This window comes from Eublepharis macularius, chromosome 6 (genome assembly GCF_028583425.1).
Source record: "Eublepharis macularius isolate TG4126 chromosome 6, MPM_Emac_v1.0, whole genome shotgun sequence".
In the NCBI taxonomy this organism is placed as follows: Eukaryota; Metazoa; Chordata; class Lepidosauria; order Squamata; family Eublepharidae; genus Eublepharis; species Eublepharis macularius.
Window position 1 is genome coordinate 8,637,006 of NC_072795.1, and position 23,787 is coordinate 8,660,792.

Here is a 23,787-nt window from a genome sequence, read left to right on the forward strand (position 1 = left end):
TACGGAATGTTTGTTCAATAGGAGTGCAACCCCAGCTACAATGTGTGACACCTTAAATCCTGGTTCAGACTGTCTGCTCATCAGTAGCACTTCTGTCTTGTAGGGATTATACTTCATTTTATTAGGCCGCATGCACTCCTACACTGCCTCTGAAGCCTTACCAGCATGGCTTTTTTCTGGGAAAAGAGGTGGTGAAACTCAGTGGTGAAGCGTGGTTTGCCTGCACCCGTGGCAACTCCTGGCAGGAGGTGGTGCCCCTAGCACCCTACATGCATGCACGTGCTCCCAGGACCGTGCAATGACATCACTTCCAGGAAGTAACATCATCGTGCAGGGCGTGGCTGCCCCCAGGAATGCTCCTGTGCGCAAGGAGGAAACAGGATGAGGGGGTGGGGCCACTAGACATGTGATTACTTTCAAGAGGTGTCAGACCTGCATTCCACCACGTTCCAGCTGAAAAAAAGCCCTGCTTATCAGATAGACTCCAGCATGGGAGCCCCCCAAGATGACCGCATATTTGTTTCTTCCTTCTATTTCTGCTGGGGTTTAGAATAAGTGTGTAGTAGATTAAAGCCGGGGATCCTATAAAATTCCAGCAATGTTAGGCACTCCCCACATAACAGAAAGGAAGCATCCCATTGTAGGGGAAAGGGGTCACTTAGAGACAATCATATCAACTTCCTGCCCACTTAAAATTCCAGTGATGTTTCATTGATTAGGCTTAATAATAGCTCCAATGAACAAAGAGATACATTAGGCAATCACTCTTATTGTAAGGCCATCAGCAACCCCAGACACTTCTCTAAAGTTTCTGCTTTTCTGAAAAGTTTCTCTTTTTCACCTTTTTGCCTTCGTTCACCAAAACCCTTTCCAACTTTGTTTTTCTTTCTGGTGGTTGATAAGCTGGGTACATTCATGGCATATATTTTGCCTCATAACTTTCTAAACTTCTGTTTCCAAAAATCTCTGGGCATATCAGTTTGTTCAGCTAACCTTCTGAGAGGTTCTAGGTTGGGGGTCAGAGTTTAACTCCTGCAGGAATTCAGCCCTGTTTCTACTTTCTCCCTCTGTTGAATCTTCCAGTGGGGTGGTAGCTGCTGCGTTTCCTACTTCAGGCATTTTACCACACCCCATCTTCTCCTCAGAACCCTCACATGTATCCATTTTGACAGAAGTCTCCCTACATAAAATTTGTTTGAGAAGCTTCAATTCTTTTCTTTTCTTGTTCAAGCTGTTTTTTCTGCAAAATATCTTCATATTTCAGCCTTTCCCTATCCAGACTTCATTTCTGTTCCTCAAATCTATGTTCCTCTGCTTCTGTTTTTATCTTTTGCTCCTGTAATTTTGGAGATAATTCATCTCTTTTTCTCTTTCAGAATCTCTATGTACTCTGGGGATGTGCAAATTACCTCAGAACATCCTAAAGTTACTACTGTACCATTTTCCTTGGCCTGGTGCTGTACCAGGGATACCCTTTACATCTCAACAGATTTCCTCTCATGTGGTATTCCCCATTCAATAAACATTTCAGTTAAAGTGTGATAAAGATGATTTATTACCCCCTAGCCTTTACCTTTACCTTTTAGCCTTTATCAGAAAGGGTATGAATTAAGAGCACATATTGGAGGGATAAAGAAATTTTCCCAGAGTTCCAGGTTCTGACACAGTAGTTGGAAATACATTCTCAGAGCCAGTCATATGCATCCAAACTGATCTCCATCTTTCCTGTGAATGTCAACCCCATACAGGCCCTTATTTTCCAAGTAATAACACGGTTGTTATGATAGGCTCCCTATCTACAGATTTTATGTATTTGTTTGTTTGTTTTATTTATTGTCCACTCTCCCTGCAAGTGAGCTCAGAGCATATTTACATCATAAATATATATAAAAACAATTAAGAACAATTAAAAACATTGGTAGCAGACATGTAAGTATAGCATTAAACATGAAAGGCAGTTCATATTGCACCCTACACATATAATATTTATAGCCTGCCTTCCTGTCCTTATAAGGGCCACTGATGTGGCTAACAAATTAAAATACATCAATAAAACATCTTGAAAACCATTAAAACCAGCAATAACACAATATCAAAACAATTAAAACCAGAGTGCATACAAGTTTTATGTTTGTTCAACCATTAAGCAGAGGCAGCAAGTTAGATGGATATTGTGCAGTAAACAGAAATATTATGCATTTCCTCACTGAAATAAATAACGTACATTTGCTGGACCATGACTATATATTTATTTTATTTATGTTATTTATAGTCCACCATTGTCACTGAGACTCAAGGTGGATTACACAGTATAAGTCAATATGATCGAGGGCTTGGACATTCAATTAAAAATACAATAGGGTATGGATTGCAGAAATTTGATAACGAGCAAAGATCTGAATACAGATATAAAACATCCAGAAACAAAATATAAGTAATTTGACATGGCATATTAAATGACCTGGAAACTCTCAGTAGGAACATATCTACACCAACAGTGTAGTCTAAAGTAGCTGTACCTTTACATCTCCCTGAGCCATTTCTTACAACACAGGCCAGTTACGTGAATTAAAGCACTCCTACATGTGATATCATACTACACATCTGGAGTATCACATTCCAAGGGAATGGTAGTTATGGCATCAAGGTTTCTACATTCATTTTAATAAGTGGGACATATAAAAGGTGTTAATAGAAAAATCTCAGAGAAGCAGCAATATCTCTGAGGAGTACAAACAGTGACTGGAGAAAAAGCATCCAATATTCCCAGTTTTACAGGAAAGATACAAACACAGACGGGAAAAAGATAATGTGGATACTGGCAACTTTGGTATCAGTGCTGGCCTGTCTTCTGATTGTGCACTTTCTGAAACAACTCTGGTCACACAAGAACTATCCTCCAGGGCCTCTTCGGCTTCCTCTCATTGGAAGCATTTGGCGGATAATACCGAACTTTTCTGAGGATATTTTGATTAAGGTATGTCCTTTAGAATTGTTAATCTTCTGAGTAAGAGGATGAGTAAAGAGCTTTTTGACTTCTAGTCTTTTTATGGTAGAAACAGGCTACTTATCTGAAATTGACGTTCCAACTGTCACCTATGCTGCCACTTATTTAAGTTCTGCCACTGATCCAAAATAACCTTAATAATTCCATGGATTTTAGAACAGATTAAATGCCTTGGTCCATCCTCTCAGGAGGATGTTTGTGCATCTGTCAGAAGAAGGGAGAGTGCCTTCCTTCCACTTCTTCAATACCAGCATATAATAAACTGTTGTTAAACTGCCCTGAGCCCATCTGATGGAGAGGGTGGTCTAGAAGTGTGATAAAATAAATACATAAATAAATAATGCCCAAATCAGAGGACTTACACCTGCAGAAGAGAGGGGGAATGGGCTGAGTACAGGTAACCTCTAAAAATAAATCACAAGTAAGCAACCTAGTCCTCCTCCTATGGCATTTCTGCCATCCATCATATTGGTGGCTGTGAAGGAGATGAACCTTTTAGTGGGTGCAGGAAAACTAGGGGCGGAAGAACTGCTCTTACAAATGCCGCATCAGCTTTGGTATGTAAATCAATCAATCAATCAATCAATCAATCAATCAATCAATCAATCAATCAATCAATCAATCAATCAATCAATCAATCAATCAATCAAAGGTGAATGAATGAACGAATTATTGCGGTCAGAGACCATAACAATGACAATACATCCTTAGCAAACAATAGAATAGTTAAATCCAGTGTAAAAATGTAAAGGACATAGAAAAATACATTTAGCATTTAAAATCTTATCTTAAAATGTATATAGTTCTCTGGAAACCGCAGTAATTCTAATATTTAAAACATTGACAATCAAAGGTTTATTACGGTCACAAGACCAGCCAAGTAAATACAGATAAAATGGCACAATCTTTCATACAGATAGTTGATATCAAATAGAATCTTTGGAGAGTTCAGTAACAGAAACATCTGTAGAGAAAGCAGAGCAAGCAGTCATTAGTGATATGAAAAACAACGTTATTGGCAGTTTTCACATGTCCTTATTGTAGCACCATAGTATCGTATAGTATCGCAATTGTTCCTCTATACTCACAGCTGTACACACATCCTCTTAATCTACCGGTGAAAACCAGTCATCCTCCAGTAACTGTTGTGTTTTCTTTGATTGTGCAGATTTCCCATTTATTCCGCTTTGTAACGCTTCTTTAGCTCTTTTTTCACCTGCATGAGAACAATCGGAAACGCTTTTCCAGAAACTGCCAACTCGACCCTCCGCCTTTTTCAGCTTCTGAGCCATTGGAAGAGATTTTCCTACCCAAGACCAGGAATATTACAAGCCTTTGTGGGTTCCTGGCAACAGTGACACCAATTTTTTTTCAATGGACACCTTTATCTTGCTATTATGACATCACATTTAAAAGGAATCAACCACAAACACAGCTGACAATTGACGAACATTGAAATTAAGCGTTTAATGTCTACTGTTAAAGTTTCACTTTCCACATAATGGAACCCCCAGCCTGTTTTTTTTTTCATTTTCTCATTGTGAGAGTGCAATTGCACAAATCTACTGAATAAATGCAAACTAATTTTTGAGCGGGAACATAATGGCAGCAGTTCTCGGTCAGGAAGAGCGGACGATTTGGGCAGAAGCCCTTCTCTTTCTGATGATGTACCAAAGGTATGGCTGACAGAGAACCATAGAGCTCAGAATCAGATCAACCACCAGTTGCCCTGTCAGTAGCATAACTGCTCTCTGAGGGGCCATGGTGGAGAGTCTTTGGTTGATCTCCTCAGACAAAGGGATTTTGGAGGCACGCTTGCTATTTACAGGTTTTCAAATTTGGTAACCAAGAAGTTCAACCAATGTCTTTTAAAGTAAATTGGTGAGTAAGAAATACGGCCTATCATAGGCCACCTTGGAGGATGGGAGGTCAAATCTTGCATATTGAAAGAGCAATATAGCACAAATCCTGGTGCCTGTTGAAAAAAAGGGGGAAATGAGCAGGAATGCTTTCATCAACCGTGACACAAGCTCATCCACCACCCACTATTGCGCTTTTTCTGAGGAATGTGAATTTCTGAAAGTGCAACGAAGCAGCAGAATTCAAGGCAATGTGAACGGCATGCCATGATAGTGGGATCGCAGCTAACGGAATCATAGTGCAAATTTAGCGGATATTTGGACGTGTGAAAACAGCCATTATTTGGATCTGTTTTCTAATTTGGATTTGTTACTATTTTTGTGTATACCCTTCAAAAAATGTATTGGTTAGGGTTGGACTCATTTCAGGTGGCTAGCCATGTGAGTCTGTGGTAGAACAGCAGGATCTGAGTTCTGCAGCATCTTCAAGGCCAACAAAATGTTCAGGGTGTAAGCTTTTGAGAGTCAAAAGTATCTGAAGAAGGGAGCTTTGACCCTCAAAAGCTTATATCATGAAAATCTTGTTAGTCTGTACAGTGCCATTGGACTCAGATCCAGGGGTTGGATTCATCATTGTGGTTAATTTACTTTTCCATTGATCTCAAACGGGAATCCATTTCTACCAAGAATTGCTTTTGTCACAGGCAATGTGATCAAGTTTCTAAGAAGTTCTCCTTCTCCGTCCTTGGGAAAGAAGAAAAAAAACAGACAGAAAGGTTTAAGCTATAAAGACTTTGAAATAAACACTTTACTAAGTGATGGAGAAGAGTCTGGTTAGCCTCAAAACAGAAGTGAAAGACATAAACTGCTGCTTTATGAATTTGTAGTGAAGCCATGCCTCAGCTAGAATGCCACAGTAGGAAAGAGCAAGAGTCCAGTAGCACCTATAAGCAGGGCTTTTTTTCTGGGAAAAGAGGTGGTGGAACTTAGTGGTGGAACTCAAGACCGCACCATGACATCACTTTGGGTCAGCTGAAACAAGGGGGGAGTTTTTTAAAGTTTAAATTGCCCTCGGCGAAAATGGTCTACACTCCCCTCTGTCTGGAGATCAGGGGGTGGGGCCACCGGCCATGTGACCATTTTTAAGAGGTGCCGGAACTCTGTTCCACTGCGTTCCCACTGAAAAAAAGCCCTGCCTATAAGACTAACAAAATTTGTGGTCAGGTATGAGCTTTTGTGAGCCATTCTTGCTCTTTTCTACTGCTACAGACAGATGAACATGGCTACCCATCTTGATCTAGAATACCACAATGATGGAATACAGTCCAAAATACATTTCCAAATTTTAGCTGTTCTTCGTTAGTACTTCTAGCCTGAGTGCTATTTCTTTTTTCTTTTTTCTTTTTTTATAATATAAGTTTTATTAAGTTTTCAGAAATACAAAGAAAGAAAAAAAACTTTTTAGTATCAGATTCGTGTACAAGATAGTCCATTATATGGTCAATATTTCAGTAAATTTGCAATATAGACATCAATCCATAGAAAAGGAAACTGAATATCCATGCCCCCCACTTCTTTCTCTCTTTATATAGTGCACAGTCCATTTAAATCTCTCCAAGCACTTTTTAATTTTCTTGCTTTTTAACCCACCAATTCAATTTCCTTTCCCATTTCTAACAATTATTTATATTTTAAGTGAGCATCATCTTAAGGCACATTTCGATCCTTTAATTCTTGAGCCTAGAATACTAAGCCCTTAGTCTTTCCAGAAATAGAGCAGAGAGAAGAAAAGAAAAAAGGACAGAAAATAGAAGTGAACATCCACATCATTACATTCTATTGTTAGTCCCATTATTTGTATATGTCATTAACTAAATATTTTCTTAAAGGACAGAAGCATACCATGAATTTTTTTATAACAGCCTACCCTCGATCTTTGATATATCAAATCTCAAGCCATCTAAGATTTAATACTTGTATTTTCATTATAAAAAGGCAGACAAAATAAATAAAAAGAATTCCAATAAAAAACATAAGAAATAAGAGGGGAAATAAGAGACACTCAAGACCTGTTAACTGGGTCATACTTTGAATTTCATTTTTGTTCCTCTTCTCTCTCCCTCTAAAATGATATTATGGCTCCTTCTTTCTTAATTGAAGTACGTTGTGTGCTTTTTGCTTCGTACAGAGGCAATACACTAGCTCTCTTCTTCACAGCTTTCTTTCCACGCTCCTCCCCCTTCTTCTCCACCTTTCGTACTTTCACAGAAAAAGACTGGTTTTCTACTCCATTTTGTTGTTGTTTCTCCTCCAATTTTCTTTCAAATAAGTCTGTCCCATCAAGGTTTTCTTCTAGTTTGGCATCTATCACAGTGCCCTTACCTGATTTCAATCCAAGTGTCACGTCTGTTTTTCTTAATACGTCATCCATCAGCTAAGAGGTTTGCTGCAGCTTTGAAACTATCTTTTCAGAGAGCGCTATTTTATTCACTCACTTTCAGATGATCAATCAAAGATTCTTAAAACAGGTAAAAAGCTATTTTGCTCTTGCTGCTTATAGTTCAGAAGATTTTTGCTCCCCAGCTCTCTCCCAGGAAAACTCATTTTGCAATCACTCTTCAATGACAGTCCCCTGGTTCAGAAAGCAGCCGCTTCTCCGGAGGATAATAAAAAAACCCCTCATCAAGCTGGATAGCTCGATTTTCTTACTTGGAGAGATGTCAAGTAGAATCACTCTTTTTTGGTAATTCAGTTGTCTTTACTTCTATCTTGTCAGGAATCTTCGCTTTGTTTTCGCTTATTCAGAATCCCGGAGTTCGTAGTTTGAGAGCCATAAGGCTTCTTCCTCGGTCCTTGCCTTTTGAGCCGGCGTGGGGGCTGCACAGGGGGTTGCCAGTCCCCTTGAGCTCTTCCACCTTACTCTGGCCTGCCCCCCCTCTCCATGGGGGGGGGTCTTGGGGCCCTGAATCCTCGAGTCCCAAGTAGTCGGGAAGATCATGGCACTGAGCTCATAACTCAACTGCCGTGACAGCACCACACCATTCCGGAAGTCAGTACTATTTCTTAAATATGGTTGTATAATGCTAAACATTGAGGCTTTTTGTTTGTGTCAGATCATATCTGCTTGTTTAATTTGTAGCTTTATATAGGTCATTTTTATGCTCATGATTTTATGATCATATTATTGTAGTGTTTTTTCCTTGTGTGCCACCTCATGCAGGCATCTGGGGAGGCAGCATATACAGTCTAAATAAATAAATTACACAAATGGAGAAGAAGAAGATGTACTAAAATTCAGTTGGATCCCATTGGAATGTGGATATTCAGAAATCATGAGCTCACTGCATATCCCCTAATGCTTGGGTATATATTGGAAAGAGCTCCTTTGCCCACAGACGTCTTTCTGCTTATAATTCCAATCAAAACGTATCTGATTACATGCTCTGCTTTTCGCCAGTGCCGTAAGCATTCCACAGACTAGTTGCTGAGAAGGCAGCTGCTGTGTTGCTATGGATTTACTGATGGCTGAAATTGAATTCAGAATTGATACCAAATGTTTATAATTGACATACCGCTCTGACCTGTGTCTCGCCTTGAGCAATTTTAACAGTGCAATCCTATGGAGAGTTGCTCCAGTCTAAGCCCATTGACTTCAATGGGCTTAGACTGGTGTAACTCTTCATAGGATTGCATTGTAAGTTTGTGAAATCTCTCTTATGCTTGAAGGTCAGAGAGTGCGAATGAGTCATTCCTTGCAAACAAACGCCCCATGTGTTTGAGATACGGGGGGAAACACTTTCCTTATATACTGCCAAGAAATTTTAAATTTCCCTTAGCTATACCTACAAAATTTAAGAAACTGGCATGCCATGATGAATGAGAATCACAAAAAAGTGTTACCCCCGCACTGGAGATTTTTTTTAAAAAGTCTTGGCAGCCTTTGATACTTCTGCATAGCTCCGCAGAAGTTGCTTGTGTTTACTTTGTGTTTTCCTTGTGTTTTCCTGCTTGAGCTTTAAATAGTGGAAAAGTTGTGGGAGGAAAGGAGAAGACAACCTCCCTCCTACAGATGACTTTCCCTGATCCTTGAAGCAACCACCTGGGGCTGTTAATTAGCATTAGAGGCTAATGATACTTGTTTTGGCCCTTACCTTGTCAAGCAGCAATGTGAGAGAACACACACCCATTTATCCTGTAAAGAGACTGAATGTGCACATCTCACCTGGTTATGAGCCAACAGAGGGTCAAGCTAGAAGTGACAAATTACACTACGTGATCGAGTGGAGCTCAAGTGGAGCACAAGTGAACAGGGAGGAATAAATGTGAGTCTGTTCACTTGCCATTCAAGCATAACTCATCACTTCTAGCTTGGCCCTTAGAATTCTCAAGAAACAGGGATTTCCCCCTCCTAGAACATTTAATGTGTTGTACAGAACAATCATATATGAACAAATGTATATGAACAGTGATGCATGTTGCTGACCTATGATACCATTTATAAACATTCATGCATGCACAGAGACATAGGCACACACACACAGCTCTCCTGAGCAAGAAGTTTGGTCATAGAAGTAGGAATGGCTGCAACTACTGTGGTAGTAAATGCAAGAAGTATGTAATAAATTTTTATCCCCTCCTTGATGAATTCAGGACTGGGTGAGAATGAATAAACTACAACTCTATTTGGACAGAATGCTGTTAGTTGGGAGGGGTGGTGTCTTTGGAGTGGGAAGTGGCATGTTGTTTATTCCGGATGGGACAGCTTTAAAATAGCAAGTCTACAGCGGAAGGATGCTGCCTAGTATAGAGCTGCTGTAGCATAGCGGTTAAGTGGTTGGGCTCTGAGCCAGCACTCTGCTGGTTCGACTCCCACTACTGCTGTAAACTCTTCAGGTGGCCTTGGGTAAGCCACTCCTCTCAGCCCAGCTCCCCAGTTGGAATAAGTAGATAATGATAACACTGATTTTGTTCACTGCTTGGAGTGTGGCACTAATCTGTTCAGAAGAGCAGTATATAGAATCATAAAATTATAGAGTTGGGGTCTCCAGGGTCATGTAGTCCAACCCTGTGCACAATGCAGGCAATTCATGACTACCTCCCCCCACACCCACAGTGACCCCTGATCCATGCCCAGAATATAAGCACACTGTTGTTGTTGATTTACCTTTCAAGGTCCAAGTGGTTCTGTGATTAAATGTGTTTTACTGATATTGATTGGTCCATGAGCTGTCACTTATTTAAAAAGAAATAACTTCAGTTATCCATGCTGTAGTCAGACCAGTGCTTAATTAGCGGGATACACATGTAGGACTCTCAAAGTTTGGAGCATTTCTCTTGAGTGTAAAACACAACGATGTATGCTTTTATAAAAGGGATCACTGCCTAGTGTATACAAAGGTCCAAGATCTGGGCAATGCTTTGTTGGAACGGAACGTTTCCCAGAAATAAACAGATGGAAAGAATAAAAGACATGTATTGTCGAAGGCTTTCATGGCCGGAGAACGATGGTTGTTGTGGGTTTTCCGGGCTGTATTGCCATGGTCTTGGCATTGTAGTTCCTGACGTTTCGCCAGCAGCTGTGGCTGGCATCTTCAGAAGTGTAGCACCAAAAGACAGAGATCTCTCGGTGTCACAGTACCTTCAAGGCACTCCTCCCCACCTTACCTTCAAGGCATTCCTCTCCACACTACCTTCTTCAAGGCCCTCCCCCTACCTTCAAGACATTCCCCCACCCTACCTTCAAGGCATTCCTCCCCACCTTACCTTCAAGGCATTCCTACCTTTGAGGCACTCCCCCACCCTTCCCTCAAGGCATTCCTCCCCACCCTACCTTCAAGGCATTCCTCCCCACCCGACCTTTTTCAAGGCATTCCTCCCCACTTTACCTTCTTCAAGGCAGTCCTCTCCATCCTACCTTTAAGGCATTCCCCCACCCCACCTTCAAGTCATTCCCCTCCACCCTACCTTCAAGGCACTCTTCCCCACTCTACCTTCAAGGCACGTCCAGCAACCCTCCCAAGCAGCATGGAACAGGAGGGAGGGCCAAACAGCTAAGAAGCATGGTGACATTGCAGGAGGAAAAGGGAAGGAAAAAAGACATGGAAAGAGAAAGGGAGAGAAAGAAAGAGGGAAGCAAGGAAAGAAGGAAAGAAAGAGAAAGAGGGAGGGAAAGGCTGGGGAAGAGGCAGGAGAAGCAGGAGGACCAGGAGTAGCCTCCCACCCCAGCACTCCAAACAGCTGAGAGGTGGGGCAACATTGCAGGAAGAAAGAAAGAGAAAGGGAAATGGAAAGAGAAAGGGAGGGAGGGAAAGAAAGAGGGAAGCAAGGAAAGAGGGAAAGAAAGAGAAAGAGGGAGGGGAAATCTGGGGAAGAGGCAGCCGAAGCAGGTGCCCAGAGTGGCCCTGCCACTGCTGCTGAGCCACCAAACAGCTGAGCTGTGGCAGAGCAGCAGCCAACACCAGTGCTCTCCCCGACTCTGCTGGAGGCAGCTGGGCCGAGTGGGCAACAGCCAGGGAGGAAGATCCACCTGGGGAGGTGGGCCCAGGAGTCTTTGGGTGCTGGGGGTGGGGCCACCAGGCACATGGCTGATGGTCAAAGGTGACAGAATGCTGCTCTGGCATTTTCTGGCTCAAAAAAGCCCTGCTGCTAACACCAGCTGGTTTGCTTACTTGTTATGAGGGTGGATAGGGCCTCTGGCCTCTTGCTGTGACTGGTTGAGCTGTTCTGATCCTTGGTGAGAACTGGCAGGAGGGATAAAAGGAGCAGGAGGGATTGTAATAAAAATGGGAGTTTTCATTGAAATATCAATCTGTTTAGTTAAACGGAACAGAAGGAAGAGAAAGTAAATTGAGGGAATGCACTTAGAGTAAGGTGGTTTGGAACTGAAAGGTGATTGGTTGGATGGGTAAGCAGCACACCTGATTGGTGGGAATTTTAAAAATTCTAGACAATTAGGCCAATGAGGAGTTGAAGAAAAGTTGAGGAAAAGAAAGACAGATGAAAAAAGGGACCTTGAAAATCTTGTAAAATGAAGCTGCCAAGGAAAGAGTAGATGGCTTACATACGAACAGATAAAAAGTAAAGATTGCAATATATTTGGTCACAGTATAGAAATCTTAGTAACAGCAGTTGAAGTTTAGAGCAGGAATCCACAGTCTTGCTGAGCCTGTGGACACTTTTTGAATTTTGAGACTGGGGAGTGTGTACCACATATGGCTGCCACAGGGGCCAGGAGCAAGCACAAAATGGCTACCATGGGGTGTTGTACCAGTAACAAAATATTCGAGTGCTGCAAATAGGGATCCCAGGTCCCCCAGTGTGGGATCCCCACTTCAGCCCTCTGGGCTAGCGGAGGTGGAAAGGTGGGGGACAGTCCTACTGGGCATGCTTTCAGGGTGGCATGCATGTCACTTCTGGGAATGATGTTGTCGCACTGGCCTGGGAGTGTTCCTGGCAGCACTCCCCCCCCCCACTGACCAGGTGCATGACAACAGTTAGACAAAAAACAAGGTGAGTACCAGGTGCTCCCCTCCTGCCAGGAGTGTAAGAGCACCTGGCAACCTCAGCTGCAAGCCATGTCTTCTTCTATGCTGCGTGCCTATGTTTGTTAATGAATTTTTCTTCATTTGTATTTCCGGGTTTATTTACCTTATATACTGAAATTTGTATGGTTATGTTATGCCTGAAACAGCTAACCCTCTGCACTGTTCCCAATTACACATAAAAGGGCAGGAGTGAAGGGAGTCGTATTTAGAACTTTAATTGCAATTATAGGAGAGAGAACAAAATGCCAAAAATGGTTCCCTCTGGCTCCTCACTTGAGCAGCAGAGTTTTTATAGCAATCATGATATCACAATATCTGTGTACCTAATTACAATATGATTGGTTTACAATTTGTTGCTGTTAGAAATTTCAGTATGGTCAAAAGTTAGGAATCAAATTGTGGAATGGTCAGGGAGTGGATATTCCTCTCAGTCCTGAAATTTTGCTTTTCGATCACTGGCCAGATATTTCGGTGCAAAAATGTAAGAGAAGCTTTATCTCTCTGTTGGTAGCCACAGCCAAGCAGACCATCGCTGCTCATTGGAAAGACTGCAAAACTTACACTTGAAACATGGTACGATAGGATCTGGGAAAGTTATATCATGTCTCAAATTACTCAAAATATTTTTTTTACGGGATATTCTCTAGTCTCTAAATTTAATCTCATACATATTTATTGGGATCCAGTCATTGCTTATTTTAGAATCAACAATGTTATACCAAATCGTTCTGATTATAAGATATGGATATCTACTTAAATAAGTTTATTTTATCCCCTATAAATATTGGATTCTGAAATGTGTAAATATTGGTATTAGACAAAAGACTAATATCGAAACTACTAGCACTCTATTGTGTAATTACTTTATTTTCAGTTTTTGGGTACTTCAGGTTGAATGTTGGTTTATTGATTTATAAGCTTATCTCACAATCTATTGGTCTTTTTTTCAATGCTTAACTTGAAATTGTAATGTTTGTCAAAGTTTTTTTTAAAAAATCAATATATCTTTATTAAAAAATTATAACAATAAACTATTAAACTTTATACAATCATGAATTTGCAGTCATACAAGAAGTTAATACTAAAATCCGTTAATAAATACATACATCAAAATTAATAAACACATAACATATCATAATAAGTAACAACTGAGTGCATTTTAAAGCAGTTTAGAGGGTTATATCTGAACATCTATCTGAACAAATATAAGGAGAAAGTACTTGTAAATTCTATCATATTAAATTGACAGATTACTTATATATTTGCATATGTATGAAAGAGTTTAAGACCAGGTAAGGAACTATTATTTTCGAGGTATTCAAAGAAAGGAAACCATTTCTCAATAAAGTTGGTTGTTCTTGGAAAATTTTCTACTTGGTAAATTTTATCATATAACTTTTCACAATGCTAGCCTGTACCGTTATCTTGCCTTCAGTACTCAATGTAACTAAACACAGGTACTCAAAGTTTCTAAGCAATTGTGAGCTGCTTATTGCAAACACATAAGAAATCACTACTTGTATTAGGTCCGTCTGCATACAATTATTAATTATTATAGCTGAGCTTGGCTGTGCTATCAATTATGTAAATCTTCAAGTAAATAATTAAACCTAATTTATTCCTACATTTAAAGTGGCAGTGCTGTGTATCACAGGGATTACAACAGGGAACTTGAAAGGAAGTGACCCAGAAGCAAGGGGTTGGAGGGAGATGTGAAGGAAGAGACGACAACTGGGAGGGAGAATAGGCAGAGAGAAACTTCTCTCTGAGGAGCTGTGGAAGGATGATGTTAACATATCTATTTGGAATCATTTTGTCTGCTTGAAAATAACTCTACTATTCTCTCTTTTGGTCCAAATGGCAGCTGGCAAAGGAGTATGGAAACATGTATACCATATGGGCAGGGCCTCTGTCTGTGGTGGTATTTTCTGGATTTGAAGCAGTGAAAGAAAGTATGGTCAAACATTCAGAATATTTTGATGAGCGACCAATGACTCCTTTTTATGAAGATTTAGGGGAAAAAAGGGGTAAGTTCTTGTGAAGAGGAAAGGTTTTCTCTGTTTTCTTTCCAGAGAAATCCTCACGGAATGTTACACAAAATACCATTGTTCTTACTTCCTCCATTTTCTCCCTAATGGGAACCCACCGATGGTCACCTGGTAATCCTACTCACAGAGTTGTTGCTGTGAGGCTAAAATGAAGGAAGTGGAAAATGAGAGTGCAGGCCACTTTGGATTCTTATTGTGCCTCTCCTCAAAAACAGCCAATAAGAGCAGGCAGAATGCTGGGCCAGTGGCAGTTGGAGACAGTTGGAAAGAGTTAGAGTGGTGGAGAAGGCATTTGGAGATGCTAAAAGAAGGCAGCAGAGATATGGAGAGCATCTTACAGTACTCTAGCTTGAAGGCATCAGTATGTATGTATAAATGTATGGGTTCTCTCTCTCTCTCTTCCTCTCATAGTTAGAATTTGACTGTGTTGTCTCTAAAGCCAGTTCACTTGGTACATTGTTTCTCCATGCAAACTGTCCAAATCTTATCCATGTACACACATGCATTTAGCATTTAGGAGAGATGTCTATGAGTTGTATATTTACATGCAGAAAGTGTAATATATGGAGATGCCATAATATGGCCTTTAATCACAGGTATGTCTGTAATGGTCTCTTGTGTACCTTTTAAGCAATATGACTATGAAAAAGAACAGGGACTTTTAAGAACTATTTTATGAACAAGTGCTAAATCTCTTAGTAGTCAAAACTGGAAGTAAATGGGGCCCTTGAATGTTTGTAAACATACAGAGAGAGCCTTTCTCATTAATTTAACACTACAAGACTGTGAAAAATTCCAAATCAATGTTTCGGATCAGTAATTCAGTAATTCTGGATCAGTTCTTAAAGGATCAGTAATTCTGGAATGTTCAGGAGTGCAAAGGCACTGCATTTTGAACTTTCTAAGCTAATAACCTGATATATTTTTACATGAATTGTTGTTATACTTTTTCACTGATATCTTCAGGTATTGGACTTTCAAACGGTCACACCTGGAAGCAACAGAGGAAGTTTGGGCTGATTACTCTGCGGAAGCTGGGACTGGGGAAGAAAGGCATCGAGCACAAAATAGAGGAGGAGGCCCATCAGCTTGTCGAGACTCTTGCACGTGAAAAGGGTATGCATTACTAGGATATTTTACCTTTACCTACCTACTAGAAGATTACTCTGAGATTTGTCCCGGTGTGCAGAACTCTGTCTTTCTTTCTACTTTTAAACTCACATGGAGCACGCCATTTAACACTGCATTTTCAATGTGTTCCAAATAGTTTGTTTTAAAAATGTGTGTAGTTTTCCTTCCTTCCTTTTGTGCCTCCCCCTTTTTTCAGACAGTTGTCTGAAAGCAGCTCCAATCAATTAAGAGAGACAAATCCAGCCCTCAGGCATATAATCTAAAATGACAAGGCATACAGAGGAAGGGAAGGACAGGTAGATGTCAGAGATGTCTGATAGAATAAGGCCTTTTCACATGTTACATTATCCCCTTGTAGAAGGGCTTTTTCTTTGCCTAAGGCATAACCTATAAATAATTCTACACAACAATAGTGTTTTTCATTGCACATTTGCAATTGCAATTCACATTGTTTAACCCTTGGTTTCAGTATGCACAAACACTTGGAACTGCCTCATACTGAGTCAGATCATTGGTCTATCAATGGTCTATTGATGGTCTATCAATCTTGTCTATTCAGACTTGCATCAGCTCTCCATGGTGTTAGATAGAGGTCTTTCGCACCACCTATTACCTTATCTTTTTAACTGGAGACACCGGGGATTGAACCTGGGACCTTCCACATGCCAAACAAATGCTCTACCAATGAGCCATAGCCTCTCTCTGACACGTCAAATAGATTTCCATTCTTGCATACAAGATGTGATGTTAGAGGTTTGTCTGACAATGTTGGAGGAGACATACATCTTACACGATCACATCCAGTGGGGGCCAGGTTGATCTCCTCTAACTGGGGTCCCTGTTCCTTCGGTGGATATGGTTTCCTGGAGCCTTTGGTCTACTTGCTATTAGAAGAGTTTAGAGTGCCCTTTTGCTACTTGCAGCCATTCTTATGCAACCAGCAGAGTTTCTGCTGGCAGGGAGAGGAGAAACAAGGTACCTATAATGGCTCATTCTGTAGATAACGAACTGAAGACAAGTTGGTTTTCTGTTGAGATCTGTTGCACTGAAAGAGGGTTTGGTTTACTACTGTTTTTGGGGCCTCTCACCAATGGCAAAGGCCACAGGCAACTTCCCTAAACTTTGCGTGTCCGAATGGCACATCAGAGTCTTACAGGATCGGCAAACAAATAATGGTGGGAAAAGAAACCCTTGCAGGAGATAGCATTTTTCCTTGAAGATGTCTGACAGACAAGCTTCATCCCCAAGTTTCATTGGGAAGATTACAAACCATGGAAGGAGCCCCCTCATTCTGTAAACATGCCCTGCTTTGTATTATTCTTAAGGAACATGGATTCCAAATCAAACATCAACTTTCTCTTCCTCAAAAGTAAGGGATTTGCTTGCTGGAGGTTGGACTTCTGGCCAGAACCGATCTGTGGTAGCAGCAATTCCCCTTTCGAAGGGTCTGGACTTGGCTTGGCCCACCAAGACCTCAGCATTTGCTCAGCCCCCCAAATAGGGTTGCCAGATGGGGTCTGGCCTAATACCGGACACTGAGGAGAAGCAGGGGGGAACTTACCTTTCACACATGCAGAACGCATGTGCTCCTGGGTCAATGTGATGTCATGTAGGAAGTGAGTCATCATGCTGACCCCCACACACTCCTGGGCACCAATCCTGGATTGCACTGCACAGCCCTAGGAGGCCAGCCAGGCGCCTGGGCTGGCAGGCCACTTTCTCAGCCCAGCTCAGGTGTCCAGTTTTGAGGGGATGTTTTTCCCAGACTGTTCCCCAAAATACAAGAGTCTGGGCCAAAACTGGACACCTGACAACTCTTCAACCCAAAGAACATGTCTTTTGATGACCCAAGGTCTAGATATAATATCAAATCAGGGGCCCTTGAACTAGCAGGACCTTTCTAACTAACACCTTTCTAGTTAATCTTGGGCAGTATTTCTAAACACTGCTGATAATTAGGAAGGTGTGGTGGTGGAAAGAGCACACAAGTCAGATTTGACTTATGGCGACCCCTGGTGGGGTCTTCATGGCAAAACACTAAGAGAGGTGGTTTGCCATTGCCTGCCTCTGCAACCCTCGTCTTCGTTGGAGGTCTCCCATCCAATTACTAACCAAGGCCTACCCTGCTTAGCTTCTGAGATCTGATGAGATCAGGCTCACCTGGACTATCCAGGTCAGGTACTGAGCTGGAATTTTCAGATGTGTGTTGCAAGTGTGTACCGGCCTCGGTTCAGCAAAGGCATATTTGCAAGAGAAAGAACTGCAGGTACAAGCAGAACCTCCTTTGCTTGCTATGCAGGATGTAGCACCCTTTTGAATTAAAATAGACACCATTACTATCACTATAAATATGATCCTACTGAGTAGTTTCTGTGTTTCAGTATTTCTTCAACTCTGTATTGGATTTTTGATTATTTTTAAATCGTTGCAAATTTTCATATTCACATACGCACATGCCTATTACATTTTATAGTGACTGCCTTCTTGCCGCCCCCATCCTAACCCCCCCTTCACAGGTTTGGAGCTTCACAGGCAGTAAAGGGCAGTCACTTCATGCTACCAGTCTAACCTCTCTTAGCAATTAAAGAACCTTGACCCAAATACACACAGGGTCCCTTCTCTTCTCTTTCAGAGGCTCCACCAGACAGACTTCCTGTTCCCTATATTTATTTCCCCTCGGTCAGCTACTGCCCAGAGATATTGGGGAACTATTGGGGAAAGGGAACTTAGAGTTTACTTTCCCTTGCATCTGCTGTCACCATTTAGATTAACTCTATTGGCCCATTTATCATGACCTGAGGTCTGAGGTTTGTGTGTGTGATATTTTCCCTCAGCCAATGACTTCAAGCCGGCCATGGTTAAACAAAACAAAATTAAACTTTATTTACATGATAGAACACTAGAGTGAATAATTTTAATACTATATTGGGGACTAGCAACAAAGCCCGTTGTGGGGAAAAATGCAACGAGCTCTAGAAAGGGGAGGACGGGCAAGCAGGCATTCGCTCCTCCTCCATCACTGATTCCAGCTGATGAAGGAGGGGGGTGGGCACTGTCATCTGCTCCACACCTGACCTTCCTGGTCTTGATCATGTGAAGGTGTGGTAGGCTTTGATACCTGCTCCATGCCTGATAATACTGGGTAAAGGTGGGGGCATTGGCTCCTGTTCTGCGCCTGACTATCGCTGAGTGAAGGGGGGCAGGCATTGCCACCTTCTCCAAGCCTGATCCCAGCTGGGTGAAGGGAGGAACAGACATTGCCTCCTGCTCTGCTCCTGATTCTGGCAGGTTGAAGGGGGGGGGGGAGGCATTGCTACATGTTTGGCTCCTGACTCCAGCAGGGTGAAGACAGGGAGGGCATTGTCATCTGTCCCACATCTGATCTCGGCCATGTGCTACCTGCTCCAGCCTGATACAGGCTGGGTAAAGGAGGGCAAGAACTGCCTCCTGATCCACTCCTGACGGTGGCTGGGTGAAGAGGGCAGGCATTGCTGCTTGCTTTCCACTGGGTGGAGGAGCAGGCATTGACACCTGCTCCACACCTGATCCCAACAGGTGAACGTGGGTGGTGGGCTTTACTACCTGCTCTACTCCTGATTAGAGATGGGCACGAACATCAATACGAACCAAAAAAAGCCACAAATAGCCCAATCTGCTGTTTGTGAACAAGCTGTTTGTGAGGCCCCATTCTAAATGAGCAGGTGGTCATTGCAAGACTCATTCGTTGCTGTTCATCAAGCCAGACAGACTGGCACCTGCAATCAATTCCCTTGGCAACTTAGTCAGGGATTGTCTGAACTCTGTCTGAACTCCTGATGTTGCCCTGGAAACCCCAATCTAAGCCCAATTTAGCTTGAGAGGCAGGTCTTCCTTTCAAGTGTGGAGCTCCAAATTTGTTACAAGAAAGCAAAGACCATGGGGGAGGGGGGGCTCCCAGCTCTGGCTAGTCTTTGAAGATAGTGGAGAGGCAGAGACAGTTACTGTTGGCATTTTGATAGAGAGACAGGGAGAGTGCATTGGAGCTTGAATTTTCTTTGTGTGTGGTAAGATATGGATCTACAGGTTCCAGGGCTGCAGCCAGGCTCTGGGGCCAAGCTATTATTTACTATTGGTACCTTTCCTGCTGCCTGCTCAGGTAAGGTTTCTGGGAGTGGTGTGGTAGGGATCTACACCTTCAAGTTCCAGGGCTGCTGCCAGGCTTTGGGGCCAAGCTATTATTTATTATTGGTACCTTTCCTGGTGCCTGCTCAGGTCAGGTTTCTTGGAGTGGTGCAGTAGGGATCTTGACCAAACTTGGATGATGGCTGGAGGAGAGCCTGCTGACTCCCACAAACATCCAACCACAAACATGTTCGTGAACAGGTCATGCTCGTAAGTGTTCGTGAGTCCCTGTTCGTGGATGGCAATGAACAACAAACATCATGTTCATTTTTTCTGTTCGCGCCCATCTCTACTTCTGATCCCCGCTGGGTGAAGGGGATGGGTAGGCATTGCCAAGTGCTCCACTCATAATACCAGCTGGGTTAATGTTGGGGTGGGCATTGCCATTGGACTGCTCCTAATACCAGCTGGGTTAAGGCAAGGGGCAGGCATTTCCACCTGCTCAGCTTCTGATCCCAGCTGGCTGACGGGAGTTGGGCATCGCCACCTGCTCCACACCTAATACCAGCTGGGTTAAGGCAGGGGCTGGGCATTGCCACCTGCTCCACTCCTAATACCAGCTGGGTTAAGACAGGGGGTGGGCATTGCCATCTTCTCCACTAATATTTCCAGCTGGGTTAAGGGGAGGTGGACATTTCCACCTGCTCCGCTCCTAATAACAGCTGGGTTTGGGCAGGTGGTGGGCATTGCCAACTGGTCTGCTCCTGATCCCAACTGATTCAAAAGGGGGCAGGCATTGTCACTTGCTCTACAGGTGATACCAGCTGCGTTATGGTGGGGATTAGGCATTGCCACCTGCTGCGCTCCTAATACCAACTTGGTTAAGGCAGGGGGTGGCCATTGCCACCTCATCTGCTCCTAATACCAGCTGGGTGAAGGCAGCGGTGGGCATTGACACCTTCTCCACTCCTAATATCAGCTGCGTTAAGTTGGGTGGTGGGCTTTGCCACCTGCCTCACTCCTAATACCAGCTGTGTGAAGGTGGGAGGCAGGCATTGCTGCTTGCTCACAGCCTGGGCTTCCTACCATGGCACATTTTCTAGAGGGACATGGTTCCTTGCCTAGACTTCCCTCCATGGCAGCGCCCTCTGGTGGTGCACCAGGGTATGAAGTGAGTTGTCTGAAATACGCGTACTCATTTATGCAGTAAGATAAACAGGGAATGTTTCAATGTAACTGAACAAGTTTGTAATCAGCCAGTAAATATGGCTGCTGCCTTCTCTCAGTAGCCCCAAAAGCCCTTTCCCCCACTGTTACTGTCCTGCAATGGACACCAACTGTCATTGGCCCAGCATTCTCCCTGCTCTTATTGGACAGTCCTCTCCATCAAACATGTTTATTGAAATTTCTTTGATATTGATGGTACTGACTCAAAATGTATAATCTGCCTTGAGTCTCAGTGAGAAAGATGGACTATTAATAACAAATAAATAAATGAATTTAATTTGCCTAACAGCATGAGTGACTACAGTGGAAATTTTTGGCTGTCCATAAAGTTCTCATTTCCACTACGATGCCTTGCCTCCCTACTCAAATACATGCAAATGTAAGAATGCTTTCCTTGGAGAAATCTTTGCTAAAGAGACTTGAGTAGGATTCTGAGTAAACCTAATTAGGATTGCTCTGATAGCTTCTTTATAATGTGACATTTATTACAACTGGTGGGGTGGTAGAAGTTTTATATTTTCTAAATTTTTGGAATACTAATAAATATGTTCTTTACCTGTTTTCTAATGCACAAATAAATGATGAAACATTTCAGTGGCTTCGCTCTCTCGGGTATCACTCCATGGTGAAGTTCTGCTCTCAGAATTAACCAGAGGCAGAATTAATACTAATACGAACATTTCATTTTCCAGGGCAGCCTCTTGACCCTTCATCAGCCATCACTAATTCCGTCACCAATGTGATTTGTTCTCTGACTTTTGGTCAACGATTTACCCTTGAAGATGAAGAATTCATCAAGTTGAGAGATGCCTTATGGAATATCTTACAATTTACCATGACCTTCTTTCAGTTAGTGAGTTGCCTTTTTCCCCCTCCTAAGCATTCACCAGTACAATATACTCATAGACACTAACATTTAACCAAATCACTTTTCTCATCTGAATTTGTACCCCATTGAATTTAGAGTTGGAGGCATCTGAAAGGGGGATGGGTAGATGATGGTTACTGAAAAGGAGATGTCAGATATTCTGTGGAGGACTTATACGGGGTTCCTCTAGTCCATTTCTATGTATATACAGGAAGTTTTAACTCACGTGAGATGTACACGCTTTGTTGAGTTCTAATGATGACAACACCACTTAATTTAACATTATTTTTATGTATGTATGTATGTATTTATACTCTACCTTTCTCACTAAGATCCAAGGCAGATTATACAGTGTTATTCAAATGATCAACAGCTATGAAATTCATCCAACAAATACAATATGACAGCCAGACAGGAGGGCTGCTGTTGCAGAAGTGGCTAGCCACTGGTACACTTGTAGCATTCTTAGTCTGTTCCGTAAAGGGCATTGCCAGAGGCTGGGTGGCAAGCAAAAGTCCCAGAGGTGGGCCCTGTGAGCCATGACTGCACCAGTGTCCATAACTGCCTGTGGTAAAAAGCTCTTCAAGCCAGTAAATTGGAACAGAGGAAAGTTCTGTTAGTTCGATTCTTACTACTGCCATGAACTCTGCAGGTGGCCTTGCGTAAGCCACTCCTCTCAGCCCCATCTCCCTAGCTGTCTTGTGGAAATAACAACACTGACGTTTTTAACCACTCTGTATGTGGCATTAATATGTTTAGAAGAGTGGTATATAAGCACACAGTTGTTGTTTTTGATATGCCTGTACATGAATAGGAGCATGGTTGTGCACCTTGGCAAGATAGGGAGTCCCACAGATGGGTGTTAGTATCAATAGAAGATGAGCTTCGGGTGGGGGGAGATGCAGCAACTAAATTAAAATCACTAATGACACCACTGGAAAACAGGAAGAAAGGAATAAGGGCATCTTCACCCATTCATGTGCCTAAGTGGCGACCCAAGGAATAGGTTTCTGGGTTATATTACGGAGTCTCCTTGTGGCAGTCACAGGAATTTTTTCTTTCTTTCTTGTAGCTGTATGACACTCTCCCCTGGCTCATGAAACATCTCCCAGGGCCTCACAAGAAGGCATTTGCTTCCCTTGATTTTATACTTTCTGTTGCAAGGAAGGAGATAGAAAAGCATAAGACACATCGGGCTATGCATGAGCCACAGGATTTCATCGATTACTACCTACTTCAGATAGAAAAAGTAAGTACTGGCTTTGTGTTCAGCTCTTATTATCCAGCATTATGTCGCATGCTCCTAGATGATTTTGGGACAATTTCTCTCTCCCAGCCTAATTGACTTTGTATGGCTGTTTCAAAAATAAAATGAGAAGAAACCATGTAACTTGTTCTGGGTTTCTACGAGGAAGAGTGGGATAAAAATGTAATACTAAGTAATTTTTTAAAAATATGGTTAAAGATGTTATGTGGAATAGACTAATATTCCTTTCTCGTATTTATTTATTTATTTATTTATTTATTTATTTATTTATTTATTTATTTATAGTCTGCCTTTCTCATTGAGACTCAAGGCAGATTACATAGCATGAGATCAGTATAATCAGTAAAAAGCGCATTGCAATACAGTATCAAGGACAGTTCCATAAACAATGCCATAGGGTAAATAGATACAAGTTTAAAAGACATAGTATTAGCAAGAATACAATACACAGTAGATAAAGTACTGAAGCAGAACATAATCAATTCTAGGACTAACATTAGACAACATGGAGCACTGGTGGTACATAGGAGTACATATTTAAAGCAGCAGATAATATGTAAGGCAATATAGTGATGAAGTCTATGGTCCACAACTCATTAGCAAAGCATCTAAGACCCCATCCCTACAATACAGACTTCCCATTTGAGCAAAAAGCCTTTTTGAATAGATCGGGTTTGCATCATTTACAAATTATTATGAATTTACGAATTATTACATTTCGTAACAATTTTTATT

General features: G+C 42.0%; 1 protein-coding gene across 1 annotated transcript in view; it reads left to right on the plus strand.

Moving 5' to 3' along the window:
• The first annotated feature begins 2,809 nt into the window (after positions 1–2,809).
• Positions 2,810–23,787, plus strand: part of LOC129331988 (cytochrome P450 2J2-like) — a 34,176-nt gene continuing 13,198 nt past the window's right edge. Inside the window, exons 1-5 of the mRNA XM_054982717.1 lie at positions 2,810–2,977; positions 14,275–14,437; positions 15,425–15,574; positions 21,610–21,770; positions 22,858–23,034. Coding sequence (XP_054838692.1) covers positions 2,810–2,977; positions 14,275–14,437; positions 15,425–15,574; positions 21,610–21,770; positions 22,858–23,034 — 819 coding nt within the window. The remainder of the gene's footprint in view (positions 2,978–14,274; positions 14,438–15,424; positions 15,575–21,609; positions 21,771–22,857; positions 23,035–23,787) is intronic.